The following is an 18,675-nucleotide window of genomic DNA, read 5'->3' as shown; positions in this document are numbered from 1 at the left end:
GTGAAATTTCAGTTGTACATTCTCATTTGTCAGTCACCATATAAATGTGCCCCTTTACCCCTTATGCCTAGCCCCTAACCCCCTTCCTCTCTGGTAACCACTAATCTGTTCTCTTTGTCCACATGTTAGTTTATCTTGCATATATGAGTGAAATCATATGGTGTTTGTCCTTCTCATTCTGGCTTATTTTGCTTAACAATTCCCTCAAGATCCATTCATATTGTTGCAAATGGCACAATTTGTCATTTTTACGGCTGAGTAGTATTCCGTTGTGTATATATATACCACATCTTCTTTATCTAATCATCAGACGATGGACACTTGGGTTGCTTCCGCTTCTTCACTATTGTGAATAATGCTGCATTGAACATAGGGCTGCATAAGTCTCTTTGAATTGTTGATTTCAAGTTCTTTGGATAAATACCCAGTAGTGGGATGGCTGGGTCATAGGGCATCTCTATTTTTAATTTTTTTGAGAAATCTCCATACTGTTTTCCATAGAGGCTGCACCAGTTTGCATTCCCACCAGCAGTGTATGAGAGTTCCCTTTTCTCCACATCCTCTCCAACATTTATTTTCTGTCTTGGTGATTATAGCCATTCTAATGGGTATGAGGTGATATCTTAGTGTAGATTTGATTTGCATTTCCCTGATGATTAGTGATATTGAGCATCTTTTCATGTGCCTATTGGCCATCTGTGTATCTTCTTTGGAAAAATGTCTGTTCATATCCTCTTCCCATTTTTTGATCAGGTTGTTTGATTTTTTGTTGTTGAGTTGTGTGAGTTCTTTATATATTTTGGAGATTAACCCCTTGTTGGATATATGATTTGCAAAAATTTTCTCCCAGTTGGTTGCTTGTCGTTTCATTTTGATCCTGGTTTCCCTTGCCTTGCAGAAGCTCTTTAGTCTGATGAAGTCCCGCTTGTTTATTGTTTCTTTTGTTTCCTTTGCCCGGGTAGACATGGTATTTGGAAAAAACCTTCTAAGATCGATGTCGAAGAGTGTACTACCTATATTTGCTCCTAGGAGTTTTATGGTTTCACATCTTACCTTCAAATCTTTAACCATTTTGAGTTAATTTTTGTGTATGGTGAAAGATAATGGTCTACTTTCATTCTTTTGCATATGGCCGTCCAGTTTTCCCAACATCATTTACTGAAGAGACTTTCCTTTCTCCATTGTACGTTCTTAGCTCCTTTGTCAAAGATTAGCTGTCTGTAGATGTGTGGTTTTATTTCTGGGCTTTCAGTTCAGTTCCACTGATCTGTGTGTATGTTTTTCTACCAGTACCATGATGATTGCATTACTATAGCTTTGTAGTATATTTTGAAGTCAGAGATTGCAATGCATCCAGGTTTGTTCCTTTTTTCTTGGGATTGCTTTAGCTATTCAGGGTCTTTTGTTGCCACATATGAATTTTAGGGTTCTTTGTTCTATTTCCATGAAGAATGTCATTGGGATTCTGATTGGGATCGCATTGAATCTATAGATCGCTTTAGGTAGTATGGACATTTTAGCTATATCAATTCTTCCAATCCATGTGCATGGAATATCTTTCCATTTCTTTATGTCATAGATTTCTTTCAATAATGTCTTATAGTTTTCATTGTATAGGTTTTTCACTTCCTTGGTTAAATTTATTCCTAGATATTTTATTCTTTTTGTTGCGATTGTAAATGGGGTTGTATTCTTGAGTTCTCTTTCTGTTAGTTCAATATTAGAGTATAGAAATGCAACTGATTTTTATAAGTTGATTTTGTGCCCTGCAACTTTGCTGTAGCTGTTGATTATTTCTAATAGATTTCCAATGGATTCTTTAGGGTTTTCTATATATAAAATCATGTCATCTGCAAAGAGTGAGAGTTTCACTTCTTCCTTGCTTATTTGGATTCCTTTTATTTCGTTTTCTTGCCTAACTGCTCTGGCCAAAACCGCCAATACTATGTTGAATAAAAGTGGTGAGACTGGGCACCATTGTCTTGTTCTTGTTCTCAGAGTGATGGCTTTCAGTTTTTCCCTGCTGAATATGATGTTGGCTGTTTGTCATATAAACAGATGATATTTGTCATATAGGGCCTTTATTATTTTGAGGTACTTTCCTTCTATACTCATTTTTTTGTGAGTTTTTATCATGAATGGATGTTGTATCTTGTCAAATACTTTCTCGGCATCTATTGAGATGATCATGTGGTTTTTATTCCTCATTTTGTTAATGTAGTGTATCACATTGATTGATTTGCAAATGTTGAACAATCCTGCGTCCTTGGTATCAGTCTCACTTGATCATGGTGTATGATCCTGTTAATGTATTGTTGTATTCAGTTTGCCAATATTTTGTTGAGGATTTTTGCATCTATGTTCATTAGTGATATTGGCCTGTAATTTACCTTCTTTGTGTTGTCCTTGTCTGGCTTTGGGTTCAGGGTAATGTTGGCCTCATAAAATGTGTTAGGAAGTGTTTTGTTCCATCTTCTTCAACTTTTTGGAATAGTTTGATAAGGATAGGTATTAAATCTTCTTTGAATGTTTGGTAGAATTCTCCAGAGAAGCCATCTGGTCCTGGACTTTTATTTTCTGAAAGGTTTTTGATTACTGTTTCAATCTTTTTACTTGTGACTGGTATTCAGATTCTCTATTTCTTCTTGATTCAGTTTTGGGAGGTTGTATGAGTCTAAGAATTTATCCATCTCCTCCAGATTGTCCAATTTGTTGGTATATAGTTTTTCATAGTATTCTCGTATAATCCTTTGTATTTCTGTGGTATCTGTTGTAATTCCTCCTCTTTCATTTCTAATTTTCTTTATTTGAGCCTTCTGTCTTTTTTTCTTAGTGAGTCTGGCTAAGGGTTTGTCATTTTGTTTGTCTTCTCAAAGAGCCATCTCTTAGTTTCATTGATGCTTTCTACTGTATTTTTGGTTTCAATTTCATTTATTTATCCTCTAATTTTTATTATTTCCCTCCTTCTCTTGACTTTGGGCTTTGTTTGTTCTTCTTTCTCTTGTTCTTAAACTCATTCTGTAGTTTAAGATTGCTTATTTGAGTTTTTCTTGTTTTTTAAGGTGGGCCTGTATTGCTATGAATTTCCCTCATAGGACTGCTTTTGCTGCATCCCATATGAGTTGCTATGGTGTATTTTCATTTTAATTTGTCTCCAGATATTTTTTTATTTCTCCTTTAATTTCTTCAGTAGCATGTTGTTTAGTCTCCACGTATTTGTCACTTTCCCAGCTTTTTTCTTGCAGTTGATTTCTAGTTTCATAGCATTATGGTTGGAAAAGATGATTTATATGAGCCCATCTCCCTCTTTTTGCTTGAGGAAGATTGTTCCTGAGCTGATATGTGTGCCAAACTTCCTCTATTTTGTATGTGGGACACCCCCATAGCATGACTTGATGAGCAGTGTGTAGGCCTGCACACAGCATCCGAACTTGAGAACCCTAGGCCACCAAAGTGGAGCGTGCAAACTTAACTACTATGCCACTGGACCAGCCCCCACTTTAAATCCCTTTTTTAAGGAGCCAATGAAATCAATGCACTATTCTCTCCCATTTGTCTCCTTGGCTTCAGATAATGGAACGAGCTCTATTCCACATGGACAACTGCTACACAATCCCCAACATCCGGGGCACCGGGCGACTGTGCAAGACCAACCTGCCCTCCAACACAGCCTTCCGAGGCTTTGGGGGCCCCCAGGGGATGCTCATTGCCGAGCAGTGGATGAGTGAAGTTGCAGTGACCTGTGGGCTGCCTGCAGAGGAAGTAAGCTGGGAATTTGGTGGCACAAGGCAGGCTTAGCCTACTTTGAGGGGACAGTGGCTTTGTATCTTGGGCTTCTCCTCTGGGGGCAGAGAACGGGCAAGTGCTGTTGAGGGGGCTGGAAGGTTGACGTGAGGTTGTGCCCCCCCTTGTCTCTTGACAAGGCCTCAGTCTCTCTTTCCTTTGGAAGGTACGGAGGAAGAACATGTACAAAGAAGGGGACTTGACACATTTCAACCAGAAGCTTGAGGGGTTCACCTTGACCAGGTGCTGGGATGAATGCCTAGCAAGCTCTCAGTATCACGCCCGGAAGAGGGAGATTGACAAGTTCAACAAGTAAGCACCAAGAGGGGAGGAGTCTGACATTCTGGTGCTGTCTGGGGTTTCATATTCTATAGCCTTTTTGCTGAACTCAAAATACAAAGCTAGTAGTTTAATGGGTAATTCATTAAGCTGCTGAGTTTGCCAACTCATTCATAGCCATCTCTTTAAGATCCTGAAATGATCTTCAAGCCCAGGGGCAGGTGGGCTTCCAACACTCAATGTCATAGCCCATCAGTGTTGTTCATCTTTACACATTTGTCTGCCTTCTGGGCACACCGTGTTCTAGAGAACACCAGCCCAGGACTAAGAACACCACAGTTATGCACCTGCCTCTGATATTAATCTATAAATGTGACCTTGGCAGTCACTCCATCTCCGTGGGCCTCAGTTTTATCATCTATAAAGTGGGAATAATTACATTGGCTCCGTCTTCCTCACTGGGTTACACAAAAAGCCAAATACAAAGCGCAGCGAAAGTGTTATCATTCTCATCAGTGAGCCACAGTTCCTCCCTGGGATGATCACAGTCCAAGGTCACCAGGGCACTCTGACCCAGTGGAAGAAGAGTGATGATACTTTAAAGCCGATTCTTTCAAGTATGGGCCCTGCTCCAGCTGCAATGAAGGACCCAGAACCCAAATTCCCACCTTTCTCATTTTGCCTCTGTAATTTGGGCACAACTCAGTTATGACATTGGTCATGTGGGGAGCACAAAGGATGCTTTGTTCTAATTTTACAAAGATATTGTACTGAAAATATGTCCAATCGAACATAAATATGGTCGAGAACATCCTATGAGAATGTTTCTTTTTCTCCAGGGAGAATTGTTGGAAAAAGAGAGGATTGTCCATAGTTCCTACCAAGTTTGGAATAAGCTTCACACTTAATTTTCTGAATCAGGTAATTGCTTTGTATGATTTCATCCCATTCCACTGGACTAGGGCTGTTTTCTCCTCTGTTTGCAGTATTGCAAAGTAAAACCTATGGTTACTGGTAACAGAGCTGACTAGAGGAGCTCTTTGTTGTTAAAATAAAAGTTGAACATGCATACCCCCATTTGCCCCATACGTCATGAGACAGTGAGAGGAGCATGAGACTCGAAGATCTGGGGTCAACTTCTAGTTCTTACTCCTCCTGACTGTAGGACTAAGGGCAGTTACTCTGCCTTTCTGATCCTGGTTCTTCATCTACAGAGTGAGGACAAAGATATTTGACCTACCTCCCTAGGAGGATGGGAGAAAGAGAGAGAGATGAAAAAATTTTGCAAACTCCCAAAGGGCTATATAATTAAATCAGTAGATTTATACTGCTCTAATTTTTGTCTAGGATTTATATCCAAAATGTCCCTGCTGTTTTTTTTTTTTTTCTCCTGGGCTCCAGCACCTTTGCTGGACTAGGTCCCTAGCCTTAAGCTGAGTTCGGATTTACCGAATTTTGTGTCTGGCATCCTTCTCTTCCCTTAGGCAGGAGCCCTGATTCATGTGTACACAGATGGCTCTGTGCTGCTGACCCATGGGGGCACTGAGATGGGCCAAGGCCTTCACACCAAGATGGTCCAGGTGAGCAGCCGGGAGGCTGTGGGAGTCCTCTCTGGCACTGTGGTGTCTGTGTGAGGGCAGATGCTGTGTGAGACTGAGCAGTGGGACATACCAGAAGCAAAAGCAGGCCTAGACTGGCCCTGGCCCTGCTGCTCGTTTACATGTAACTGTGGGCAAGTCTAGTCCCTCTCTTGGCCTCAGTTTCCTCATCTGTGAAAAGGGGTTGGCCAGGTGATCTCTGAGATCACTTCTGTTACCAACATTGTAGGGCTCTGTGACTATGTGTGTCAGGTGGGTGTGTTGTGTGCATAAAGGTACCCAGTTCTGCACACACAAGACTCTTTACAGTGGAGCTCGGAGGATGTGGCTGGATTAGAGTCGGCACACCTGCTTGGCTCATGGGACTGGCCAACTGGATTTTTTAGAACAGCCAAGGTTAGCTTAAAAAGGCACTGTTAGTCAACATTAGGTTCTTGGAATTTTTTAATCCAGCCAATCCACTCTATAAATTGCTGCTTCAAATTCAGACAGATGTGAGAACATCCTAGACTCGGTAGAATTATAGTTGACAAAATTATTTTCTTGCCTGTAGCAGTGAACCTGAATCCTGCCTTGGGAGAAGGTGGCCAAGCCGCGTGCTAACCCATTCCCTAGAGAGTGATGTCGTCTCTCTTGGCAGGTGGCCAGCAGAGCTCTGAAAATCCCCACCTCTAAGATTTATATCAGCGAGACGAGCACTAATACCGTGCCCAACACCTCTCCCACAGCTGCCTCCGTCAGCGCTGACATCAACGGACAGGCCGTCTACGTAAGGAGCCTCAGGAGCCAGCAGAGCTGAGGGCCAGCCCGAGGCTTTGGGCCTGGAGAGTCCCCCGGGTGGGAGCTGGAATGGCCCTTGCAGGCTCTTTGGCTGTGGCCATACTTGTGGCTCTCTTATCCAGGAGGAAAATGCCAAGCTAAAAGAGAGGCCCAAGAACTGTAATTGCTTCCATGCAAGTCAGGAAGGATGAGGGTAGCATGGGGAGGAGAGTTGGAGGGAACACAAGGGGTTCTGGGAAGATATACTCCCTGCTGTTAGAACTGGCCACAAGACAATGGACTGAAATTGGAATTCGACTGTGAGGTCGGACAGTTAAGACCCACCTGCTTCTCCTCCCACGTGGGCGATGTAATCAAATGAAGGAGTTTGATGGGAGAAGTAGCTCCTTAGGGACCTCTCAGACATTTCACCCTCTGTCAGCCTGAGAACTGGGTCAGGATGTGCTCTCCAAGCAAAGGTCAGTGCTTGCCCGTTTGGCAGGGTCCTCTAGCTTCCACTCCGGCCCCAGTCGTCCCTGAGAGGGTGGCAAGGCTGTTTAAGTGGGACCTTGGGCGCAGCATTAGTAGGAAGTGGCCTTTGCCTGCGTGGGGAATGCAGAGGATTGATGTGTCTGGTGTGTGGTGGATGTGTTCTCTAGAAAGCTTGTCAGACCATCCTGCAAAGGCTGGAACCCTTCAAGAGAAAGAATCCTAGCGGCTCCTGGGAAGACTGGGTAAGTCTGAGTTCATCCAAGTTGCATTTGCAAATGAGAGGGGAATTAAGAGCAGAGCCTCTGTCCCGACCCCGGCAGGAATAGGAGGTCATGATCTAGTCACTCAGGCAAGGAGAAGCTGAGGTGGTCTGTGTAATTTCACAGGACGAGGAAATGCTCAACCTCACTGGGCCCCTTTCTCTGCAGTTTTCATAGTTGAGGGAAGACACTTGAGGAATATTTTTGATCCAGGATCTTGACAACCCTGTAGGAATAGGGCTTTGGCTGCTCTGAGCCGGAGAAGATGGGGGTGAGTGCTGAACATGCCTCCTTGTAAAGTCTTGGCTCACTCGACCTGGTCCCACACCCCACTCGGCCGCAGTCTTGATGAGCCTGGTTTTCTTCAAACTTCCTTCACTCAGAGGCCTGCCCCAGCAGCATCTCCCCCTCCCCGGCTCCGGAGTCTGGGTCCACTGAGATTCCATCTGTGAGGGGGCGGGGGAAAGACATGGCCCAAGAGTTGTATCATGCCTGTGACTTTAGGAGTGACAGAACAAGCATCATACGCAGCAAGAACAAGCCCAGTTCTCTGATTTCTGGTTTGGAGGCCTGCCTGTCAGAAACCCTCAGAGGGATGCTGCAAGGAAGCATCTCTCAGGTGGGAGGCTTCTGCTCCTCCAACAAGCAGAAATATCCATGGCAGCCCTGCTTCACCATCCCCTGGTGTTGGAATAGGAGAACTGGGCACAACAGTAACACATAAAATGTGCCTGCATACAACCCAGCTCAGATAGTACAAGTCTTCCTTAATATAGGCAAGGAAGATAAGCTATTTCTCTCAGATCCCCCCATCTCATTAGAACTCACATGACCTCTACTTCCCTTCCCACACTCATGGATACCACCCACATAAATACCACGTGACCGTTGATTGGTTTTGGTAGTTTGGATTTTAGCATGGATTTGTCAGGCAACGTTAATGTTTTCAACAACATTACAATCTGTTGAGCTGAGCTTTACAAATCAAGCCTTTACAATCTGTTGACCTGAGCTTTGTCCTCAATGACTGGCCATGTAGTCCAGTGTTCCTTGTAAGCAGATAACCCCAATATAGGCCATTATCAAAAAGGTGTGATCAGGAGATGACAGGCATCAAATCTCTTCAGTGTCTGTACCCCACTGAAGAACAAGCCTTTATTACCACCACCACTATATATGTACATATTTGGTACCATATATGTATGGTAAGGATCCTAGAGAAATTCTTTATCTAAGCCTTAGTTTTCTCATCTGTAAAGTGAAGATAATAATGGTACTGATCTTATAGGGTTGTGTTGAGTATTAAACAAGATAATGCATGCAAAGTACTCAGTAGCATCTGGTACATGGTAAAGAGGTTCATAGTTGACAATGATCATGACGCAAATTATATCAACTACAAATTAAATCTTAGTGTTGTGCTAGCGCTGGGGATACCAAAAAAACTTATAAATGTAGTGAAAGAGATAGAATGGATGGATAGATAGACAGATAGCTTTATTAATAGGAAGGTATAAACAAAAACACAAGGTTAACAGGCTAAGTATCAAATGATCAGTATAGAGAGTTGCTGTTATAAGGCCAGAGTAGAGAGTGATCACTGGGGAGAGGTGATTGGAGAGGCAAGTGTGAGCTGGTTGTTGAGGGAGAAAAAGGATTTGGACAGATATAGCAGAGGAACCACATGAATGAAGGTGCAGAGGTGTGGGGACATGGAAGGGTTGGCAGAGAATTAACACTTGGGTTTGGCTGGAGTAGTAATGGTGTGTGTGCTACATAAAGCCAGAGAGAAGACCAGGGTCCTTAATGTCAGGCATTTGGTCTATAGGCGATGGGGAGTCATTGAAAGCTGTAGAGTAGGGGGGTGACATGGGCTGTGTAATATGTTAAGGTGTTTCACTCTGGCTGCTCTGGCCTACACGGCAAGGTGGGGAGGAGACTTGAAGCGGGAAGACGAGTTAGAGGCTACTGTAGTCCTCCAGGCTTCAGATGACGAGGACCTAGTGCAGGGGGTGGCAGTGAGGATGCGAGGTAAGGTGTGGAAGTGAGTCACTAGTCGAAGGAGTAGATCAGCTTCCAGAGGAGGAGGATGAGCCTGGGAAAGCTTAGTGCTGGGTTTCTGGAAACCATGCTTACCCCTTCCTGATGGCCATGTCCTCTCCTCAGGTCATAGCTGCTTACCAGGATGCAGTGAGCTTGTCTGCTACTGGGTTTTATAAGTAAGTATGGTGCTGGTCTCGCCCATCTCACAATGTATTGTCATCCTAATCTCTGTCCCCTCCTGCTCTGAATTCTCTCGGCCTTTGGTCAGGAGAGAACAGTTCCACCAAAACTCTTACCTCTTCAATGGACGTCCGCTAATTTCAATTTAAAGATGCTCTTAAATACGTAGGATTACCAAACGATGTGCCGAGGAGGCAAAAGCACGTGCTGCCGTATCAGAAGATCTGTGTTCTAGTCCTGGTCTTAAAGTGCACTGTTCCACTTGGGGAATCAGTGGTTCTCTGAGCCTGTTTCCTCGTTTATGACATAGTGGGACAATTACCAACCATTCCTCCCTCAGCGTTCTCCTGTAAGAACCAGGGGATCCAGTGTTCTGAGTTTCCCATGTGTGTTACTTTGTACTATGCATCGGATTTCTTTACGGAGGCTTTCCTTCAAAAGAATGAGAGGAGGATTTAGAGCACGTGATCTTGTTACAAAATGCAGAATTCAGTGGAACTTAAAGTAGGAGTTAGAAAAGAGCACACATCTGCAACCATAAAATTCAGTAGCAGTATGAAGAGCTGGAGACGCCGCCCATCTGATTTAGAAGCTGTAAAAAGACGTGATCATATTAACCGTCAGCCATAATGTGTTTTAGCTTTCTCTGGGAAATTTAACTAAGACCTTTTCTCTCACAGATCAATGGATTTGGAAAATAGTTTAATGTCTGCTTTAAAAGGTCTTGTGTGAATGTATGAACATATATATGATATACATCTATTTCATACATATGTGTTATACATATATACATGTGTATATACTTAGATATTAGGCAAAGTAACATTTTGCCAGTGCTCCCTGAGTTATGTAATATTTCACTTGCACAAACACAAACTAGTGCAGATTTTCTCATAAGTTTCTATTTCATTTTTGGAGTTAATGAAACTGGAGTTATGTAAGGAAACACCCAGATGAAGATGGTGAAGCCAGAGATCAAAGAAGGTGATGGTTTCTCCTGGGAGAAGCCTTTTCCTCCGCCCTGTATTGGTTTTATTTTCATATGGATTCTGATCACATCAGCTCACATTATTTCTGTGTAATGTATAGAATAACATAGATACAGAGCACTGTAAACTCTGGGTGTGAGAATACACACACACACACACATATATACATGACTCAGGCAAAAGTGGAAATGTATAAAATACTCAAGATTGAAAAAGAAAAAAATATGTGAGAGCATCTGCTTTTATTAATAACACTTTCCTCAAATCACTTGTTGAAATTTAGAAGGTGCCCGTAGATGAGGAGTAATGCAGGCAAATGCTGTTTAAAGATGCACCCAGGCTGCAGGAGATACTGATCTTGTTAACTTTCACCTTGAGAAAGGTGTGCAGCCCTGTGAGCAGGTGAACTTGTGTGAACAGACCAGGAGCCAGAGCAGGCAGAAACTTTGGTTCTGAAGACCTTGAATTCTAGTTCAGTAGATCCTTTGGAGTGTGACTTTCGTGTCTTTGATGAGCTCAGGCAAATCTGTCACCTGTTTCTACCATGTGGAGTGCAGCACATTGATACTAAACACTACTCTCCTGTGCAGGATGATTCATATAAGGGCTGTTGGCGAAATGGAGCAGAGACAAGAAACAAAATTCTATGGAATATCTGGATTTTATTAATGAGTTCAAAATATTCAAAACACATGGACATTTTTTGAAGGACAGCTGAATGAAAAAATAAAACCTTTGGGGTCTTAAGATTTTGTGGGACAAGCTGTGTGTGTGTGCATGGGTGGAGGACATGTTCATCTTAATACATGTGCAGTATTTTCTCTTTTCTCCCCCAGAACACCCGACCTTGGCTACAGCTTTGAGAGAAACTCAGGGAATCCCTTCCACTACTTCTCGTATGGGGTGGCTTGCTCTGAAGTGGAAATTGACTGCTTAACAGGGGATCATAAGGTAAGAAGTTTGCATAAGGTAAGTAGTTTCAGTACTAAGGGGGAAAGAGAAACAACTCAATTGCAGTACCAAGAGCTGATAGAGACAAACTTTCTGGTTAGAAAAATAATGCCTTACACCACAGCTTGGCAAACTTCCTATAAAGGACCAAAGAGTAAATATTTTAGGCTTTCTGGGCCACAAACCTGCCTCGGCTACTCCACTCTATCATTGTAGAAAACAGCCCTAGACGTATGTAAACAAATGAGCGTGGCTGTGTTCCAATAAAATGTTACCTATGCACACTGAATGTGAATTTCATATAGTTTTCACTTCACAACATATTCTTCTTTTTATTTTGGTCAGTCATTTCAAAACGAAAAGACCATTATTAGTTCACAGGCCCTACAAAAACAGGAGACGGGCTGGATTCAGCCGTGGAACATAGTTTGTTGGCTCCTTCTTACATGATCCACCCAGACTCAGGTTCAAAGCCCCAGGAACCTGGGAACGTGCCTTTCCTACTCACATGTGGGTGTGTGCACACTTATTTCGAATTACTGAGAGGACATTGCCACTCCCATCTCCTCCCCAACTGCTAAGAACTCAAACTTCAGCAGTGACGATGGCAGTGGACATTGGCAGGGACATGAACACCCCTGCCTGAGCGAGCCCAGGGCACTCTGCCTGTGAAAATGCTGTTTGGGTTGGCATTTAATAATCTGAGGATCACTGAGACCCATCTATCATTCCCCACATCCCTTTCTTCTCAAACTGCTTCTATTTTGCTGTCCACTTTAGAACCTCCGCACAGACATCGTCATGGATGTTGGCTCCAGTCTGAACCCTGCCATCGATATTGGACAGGTAGACTCATGGGGGACCAGGGTGGTGATGGACTTGGCCACTGATGTTCCCCATCCCCTCCTAGAGTCACCAGCCGTGACATCTTGTCCAAGGTCTGAACATGGTACCAAGTGAGTCTCTCTCAGAGTGGGGTTGAGATAGATGAAAGCCCACCCAACTCTTGAGGCAGAAGACAAATTAATGTGAATTAACTTGGAAAAGGCTTTCACACCTTGGAAAGCAAGATGATGAATGGTGAAAGCATTGGGCGCACACACGCGCACACACACACACACACACGCAGAGATTGAGAGGGGACACAACGTGGAATGGAGATTGAGTTTGGCATCGATGTGCAGGCAGTGAGGTCTGAGGTCAGAGGAGTTTTCTCCCTCCTCATTCCTCTTCCACACAGGACAGGTTTTGTTCTCCAGGAAGTAAATGCTACCAAGCATGGGGCGGAGGGCACTGGGGGCAAAAGATGGGTTTGAGCAAGAGGAGTAAAGAGATGAATGTCCTGAAGAAAATCACTTTTGGAAAATATGAGAGTATTGGGCAGAGCAGGTGGAACAGGAGGAAACAGAGGGAGGAATCCAGAACTGAAGTACTGAGCATCTGGTAGAAAATTAAATTGTATCTCTCAAAAATGGACAATTACTGAGTACACAGAAACTTAGTTGTTAGTCAATCTGTTCACTAATTCATTGAACAACCATGCGGGGACCCCTACTACGGCAGGCACTGAGCTCAGCACCACAGACACAAGATGATTAGTGCCTGGTTTCCTCCTGGAGCACGCTTGTGTAACTACAGCAGTACCACTTGTCGCTATTCTGAGCACTGAGGCTGGGAGTACAGACGTGTGGGCAGCAGAGCGTGGCAGGTGCCCTAAAAGAGATCTGTAAGCCACAGGAGGAGCACACTCTCTCCCAGAGGGCAGGCAGGGCTGGGAGTTCAAAAAGCCTCCCAGAAATCTGGGAATCTACTATCCAAGGAATTCCCCGTCTCTCGTGGGGCTGCTCACAGCGCATGGTCCCACTCAGCGCACAGGAGGAGCGTGGGCCCCTGAGGGACACTCAGCAACCATTAGCCTATGAGCTTCTAGGCTTGGGGTCGCCATTTCTCCGTGGCAACATTGAAGGAACATCTCCACCTGCCCTGAGGCAGGTTTTAATGGGAAATATGCCTACCACTGCGTGACCCTCTTGGAATCGCTGACGAGTTCTGAAACTGACCTTCAGCGTTAATGCCTTCGCTCTGCCCATGCCAGTGCCTGGCAAAGGCCCAGATAGGTTATCCTGGGCCGGGCAGGAGCCAGGTAAGCAGTGGAGGGATGTTTTCAGCTTCTTTCCAGCCCCACTCCAGGTGGAGATTGGTGCCCATTGTGGGAAGCAGTACATGTCCTTGGGGATGGGAGAGGCAAGGTAGCCACGGTCTCTGTCTGCCCTGCAGGTGGAAGGGGCATTTGTCCAGGGCCTTGGCCTCTTCACCCTGGAGGAGCTGCAGTATTCCCCTGAGGGAAGCCTGTACACCCGCGGCCCCAGCACCTACAAGATCCCTGCGTTTGGCAGCATCCCCATTGAGTTCAGGGTGTCCCTGCTCCGCGACAGCCCCAACAAGAAGGCCATCTATGCATCCAAGGTACCATTGCCCTGCGTCTGTGCTGCCTTCTGGTCTGCATGGTGGGAGACCACGGGTGGTGACCAGGGGCTCCAGCCACTTGCTATGTGGGTCTGCAGGTGCTTGTCTGGAAGAGAGAAGAGGGCTTGATACTAGCCTTGGTGAGGACAGTGGAGGGGTGGGCAGTCCTACCTGAGAACCAGGGAACTGGGCTGAAGATGACACTGCCTCCATGTGGCCAAATCCAGCTCCTTTGTATGCACTCGTGGGGATTCCTTAATCCAGTCCTGTAGGTCAAATCTTGACATACACCCATGTCTCAGGTGTGCATCCCTGAAGCTTGGTCCTAGAGACGCTCTCACAGGTACAGCACCCCTCTAGTTCCATGACAAGAAGCATATTCCCTGCAGATGGGGCAGCACCTCCATGAACACCCCTTCATCTCCTTCAGTGGCTGCCACCTGACCTTAAGACTTGATCAGCATGCCTGAAGGATTATAACCATCCTCTATTTCTTCCTTGTCCCCAATAAGTATGAAAAAAATGGTTGAAAATCAATTAAGCTGATTGATATAGTCCTAGATCTAAGAAGAAAGACAGATAGTCACTTGTAACCAATGAAACAGACCCATTTGCTCATCTCATGGTTTACTTTACTGTGGGAGGGTCTGGGCCACTTTGTGATCCTTGCCATTGGCTCTCACACTTTAGCAAGCATCAGAATCATTGGGAGCCCATGAAAAAAATGCAGTTCTATAGGGCCCGCCTCTAGAAATCTTGATCCCATAGGTCTGTGGTAGGGCCCTGGAACGTGCTTTTTTTTTTTTTTTTTTTTCTGGAAAAGATTCACCCTGATCTAGCATCTGTTGCTATCTTCTACTTTTTTTCCCTCCCCAAAGCCCCAGTACATAGTCGTATATTCTAGTTGTAAGTCCTTGTAGTTCTTCTGTGTGAGCCGCCACCACAGCGTGGCTACTTACAGATGAGTGGTGTGGTTCCACGACAGAGAACCGAACCCCGGCTGCCAAAGCGGAGAACGCCAAACTTTAACCACTAGGCTATCAGGGCTGGCTCTGGAACATGCATTTTTAACAAGTGCTCCTAGTGATTCTGATACAGGTAGTCTCCGATCTATGCTTTGGAGGAGAAAACAACCTCTGCTAGAAAATGTTTTAATTCCTGTTTGTCATAAGGCTTATATTCCAGCAGATGCTGTAAGTATAATATGGTGCCTATAACTGTTGGTGTCAGAGTTGCAGGTGGAGTATTCCCATAGGCTTATAACTGTGAAGAAAGAGTTAAAATTCATGTCAGATTTTTTCGTCTATAACATATAATTATTTAATATAAATTTTAATGATACATTGTATTTCCATGGTGTCATCAGAAAAAATCACATAATAAGGGTTAAAAGAAATATGCCAACAAGGTTGAATCATTTACTAGATCCATTGTTCTCAGCCCCTGATTGATTTTAACTGCCCTTCCTGCCTTGCTTGGTGTGGCCCATTAGTCCTGGCTGGGGTTCCTGGCAACACCAGCCCTCCTGATGTGAAGCCCGGGGCCACTGCCCCTGATTCTCTGTCCTGTGCTCTGTCTGCTCAGGCTGTTGGGGAGCCGCCCCTCTTCCTGGCCGCCTCCATCTTCTTTGCCATCAAGGACGCCATCCGCGCAGCTCGAGCTCAGCACACAGATTATAATATGAAGGAGCTTTTCCGGCTAGACAGCCCTGCCACACCAGAGAAGATCCGCAACGCCTGTGTGGACAAGTTCACCACCCTGGTACGATGCCTCTCGAGCGCCCACTCAGTCCTGGGGAGGCTGGGCACAGGCCTGAGAACTGCAGGGGAGGCTCTGCAGAGAGGAGAGGGAGATGTTAGGCTCTCTCTCAACTGGGCATCCCTGGGTCAATGCCACCCTTCGCTATGTGGTTGAGGCACCCCCTTGAACTTGCAGGAAAATAACAAGAAACCCCCTAAAGCGTAGCTTGTAGCTGAGTCTCCTTAAAGTAAGGAGGGCTGTTTGATGCACAGCTATGACCCACAGATTTCATTATTTTCCATGAAGATGAGAGTGATGGGTAAAAGTCCAGAAGAGCCTAATCTTTAGGGTCCATCACTAGCATGTTCGAGACCTTTCTTTTTTAGGGACACTGTGTGAGGTTCTATGGAAACGAGAGAAAAAGAGGAATTTATTGATTCATTAGATGGACCCCATGTGTCCTGTGATTACCATGTGCTGTGCTGATAGTGGGGACACATAGCTGCCCTTGGAGACTTTGCAGCCTTTAAGGAAACCAGATGACTGCATTATATTGATGGGTTACTAGCTTGGAGGTGTATGTAGCAGAAAGTAACAGGAGTTCCATGGTTGTTGGAATCATTCTCGGAAGCCCCCGTGGGATACTTGTAGAGGACAATGCCTGGTGAAAGAAGACCATGCCAGGACAGTGTCTTCCGCAATTGGAACCTCAGAACCAGCCCAGCCTCTGAGTTGTGCTGACGTGGGCACTGCACACAGAGGACTCTCCAATTGCCTTTGCATGGCAGCCTTTGTTGAGTTAGCAGAACTGGGTTCTTCCTGATACCCAAGTTGGATTTCCTCCTAGGTATTTGATAGGAAATTTGATAGGCCTTTTGGGTTTAGAGATAAAGTGGGTACTCACGGACCCAAAGCATTCCAGGGACGGGGAGGCTACAGGAGAGCCCTCGGAGCAGGCAAATCTGCCATCCCAGACCTCAGCACTGAGGATGAGGGAGGCAGATGGGTCCCCAGTCAGGCCACACTTCAGATCTGCCAATAGCTTTAGCTGTGGAGTGAGAACCACACAGACCATGTGTGGAACTCCCAGGCAGTGAGGATGCCCACAGCTGTGCAGCAACCTGCCCACAGCCCAGAACTTTCCCACATGGCCCCGATGCTGACAGTTACCCAAACTCCATGCCCTGAGAGGAGAGGTGCTGCTGGGCTCTCAATAAGCTTGCACAAGTTGCAAAGTTAGCTCCTTGCAAACAATCTGATACAGAATTCAATGATTTAATGAGCCGCTCTGAGGCCCCAGACCTAAAGCAAAGAGTCTAATCCAAGCCCCTTTGCTGTGTTTCAACACACCAGTGATTTAAAATGCCTGCAATGGATTTGCATGAGCAGCTGAGTCTTTGAACCAATCATGGTTTTGAAGGACTGTGAGTGCCACGTGAGAAGGGACCACTTCTGTATTTGTCCACCCCTGTATCTCCAGAGCCTACTGGAGTGCCTGCCACATGGAAAGTGCTCCATAAAAGTAAACGATTGACTAGGAAGTTATGGGTCCCTGCCCTGGGGACGTTCCCAACAGTTGGGACTGCAGAGTGGTGTTTGGTCTTGGAATGGTGGTTGGCAGTGGTGGGAGGTGGCATGTGCGTGAGAGGGCAGGAGGGGGCACTGTGTCCCCTACTATTGAAAGACCCTGGCAGTGAGTTTTCTATTGTTCTTCCCTAGTGTGTCACTGGTGCACCAAAAAACTGTAAATCCTGGTGTCTGAGGGTCTGAAGAGATAGCCCCTAGCGAAGTCTTCTTATGCTGGACTGGGGCTTCCATGGAGCGTGGATCATACCCTGCAGAACATGAATCTATAGAAGTCGTAGGATGGCACCGCTGTGAGTCATCAGGATGGTGTTTGGAAGAACACCGATGCATTGGAAGATTTTGATCAAAAATATGCTTTGCAAACATAATGATAAGCAGATTCAAAACTGTTGGGCCCAAGTGTTTAGTACACAATTAGGGTCATTACATGTCTGTTTTAATCATGTATTTGAAGTAGGTTTAGGAAGTATTTGTGCTATGTCTCAACTCACTAGGAAGCCTGTATAACCTCAAGGGCTGGCAGTGTCTGTCCTTCAAAGAGGATTCCCACAAACCTCCAGGAGCTTAAACCAAAGTTATTCTAAATCCGTGTGCTTTTCCTCAGAAAGCCTTTCCTTCAAACCAATGTATGTCATATTATAACTCAGATCCATACTTAATTTCCAGTGGGACAGTAGGGTGAGAGTCAAACCTCTACTCACCTTTGGGTCACTGGAAGAGAATAAAGACTGAAACAAATTCAAGATTAATTGGATCCAATCTTGTTAAGCTGCATAAAGTAAGATTATTCTAGAACACCAAAAGCCGACCAGCCCAATTATTGAGCACCTACAGTGTGCTAGGTTTCTTCCTCTTCGCCTTTGTGCATTTCAGAGAAAAGATCAGGTTTAAAAATCTTCATTTGAAGCCAGAGTAATTTCCATCTAGAGAAGATGCTACCAAAATCAAGATCAGCCAGAGGAAAAACAATCAAGGAGCCTGGGTTCTCGTCCCAGCTGTGTCTCTAACTGTCTGTGTGACCTTGGACTGTCACTTCCCTTTTTCTGTGCTTCATTTTACTGCAAAATAAAGGATTCAACTGGAATAATCTCTAAGGTCTTCTCCGGCTCTAAAAGTCTATAAATACATGACCTGAAAACATAAGGGATCTGTAGCTATCAAAGATGTGGCTCCCTCACTACGATGAGATATCTGTGCCTAATGCACTCTGCTTAGATGCCCCCAAGTCCCTGAGGTTGGTAAAGAGGACAGGAGAAAGGCAAATACCCCCTCTCGTTGCTCCAACAGTGATTTCATCACTACATGGTACTGGGTGGACGATGTGACATTGCCATGTGCCTTCGCTGAATAAAACACCCAGCCTTCTGCCAGACGGGTCCATGGTTCTGGCCATGGAAGGAGGATAGTGGAGGCCATGCAGTCGAGCCCAGTGCTTGATGTCACTAATACCATAAAAGAAACAGTCAGCTGGTCGGCATGGGAGAAACGCGTATTAGTCATCATAATCACACCCAATGCTAATATATGCTGTATCTTAGCAACCTTCAT

General features: G+C 45.0%; 1 protein-coding gene across 3 annotated transcripts in view; it reads left to right on the top strand.

Moving 5' to 3' along the window:
- The window catches only part of LOC131412079 (xanthine dehydrogenase/oxidase), a 64,088-nt gene extending 45,867 nt beyond the window's left edge, over positions 1-18,221 (top strand). For all 3 annotated transcript variants that reach the window (XM_058551503.1, XM_058551502.1, XM_058551504.1), the window contains 12 exons: positions 3,571-3,762; positions 3,950-4,095; positions 4,902-4,983; positions 5,547-5,642; positions 6,301-6,429; positions 7,079-7,153; positions 9,338-9,390; positions 11,220-11,334; positions 12,115-12,180; positions 13,612-13,800; positions 15,385-15,561; positions 17,260-18,221. In XM_058551503.1, coding sequence (XP_058407486.1) covers positions 3,571-3,762; positions 3,950-4,095; positions 4,902-4,983; positions 5,547-5,642; positions 6,301-6,429; positions 7,079-7,153; positions 9,338-9,390; positions 11,220-11,334; positions 12,115-12,180; positions 13,612-13,800; positions 15,385-15,561; positions 17,260-17,310 — 1,371 coding nt within the window. In that variant the 3' untranslated portion in view covers positions 17,311-18,221. The remainder of the gene's footprint in view (positions 1-3,570; positions 3,763-3,949; positions 4,096-4,901; positions 4,984-5,546; positions 5,643-6,300; positions 6,430-7,078; positions 7,154-9,337; positions 9,391-11,219; positions 11,335-12,114; positions 12,181-13,611; positions 13,801-15,384; positions 15,562-17,259) is intronic.
- The last annotated feature ends 454 nt before the right edge of the window (positions 18,222-18,675 follow it).

The sequence above is a fragment of the Diceros bicornis genome, chromosome 12, assembly GCF_020826845.1.
Source record: "Diceros bicornis minor isolate mBicDic1 chromosome 12, mDicBic1.mat.cur, whole genome shotgun sequence".
In the NCBI taxonomy this organism is placed as follows: domain Eukaryota; kingdom Metazoa; phylum Chordata; class Mammalia; order Perissodactyla; family Rhinocerotidae; genus Diceros; species Diceros bicornis.
The sequence above is the reverse complement of the archived record's forward strand: the minus strand, read 5'-3'. Positions and strand labels throughout refer to the sequence as shown.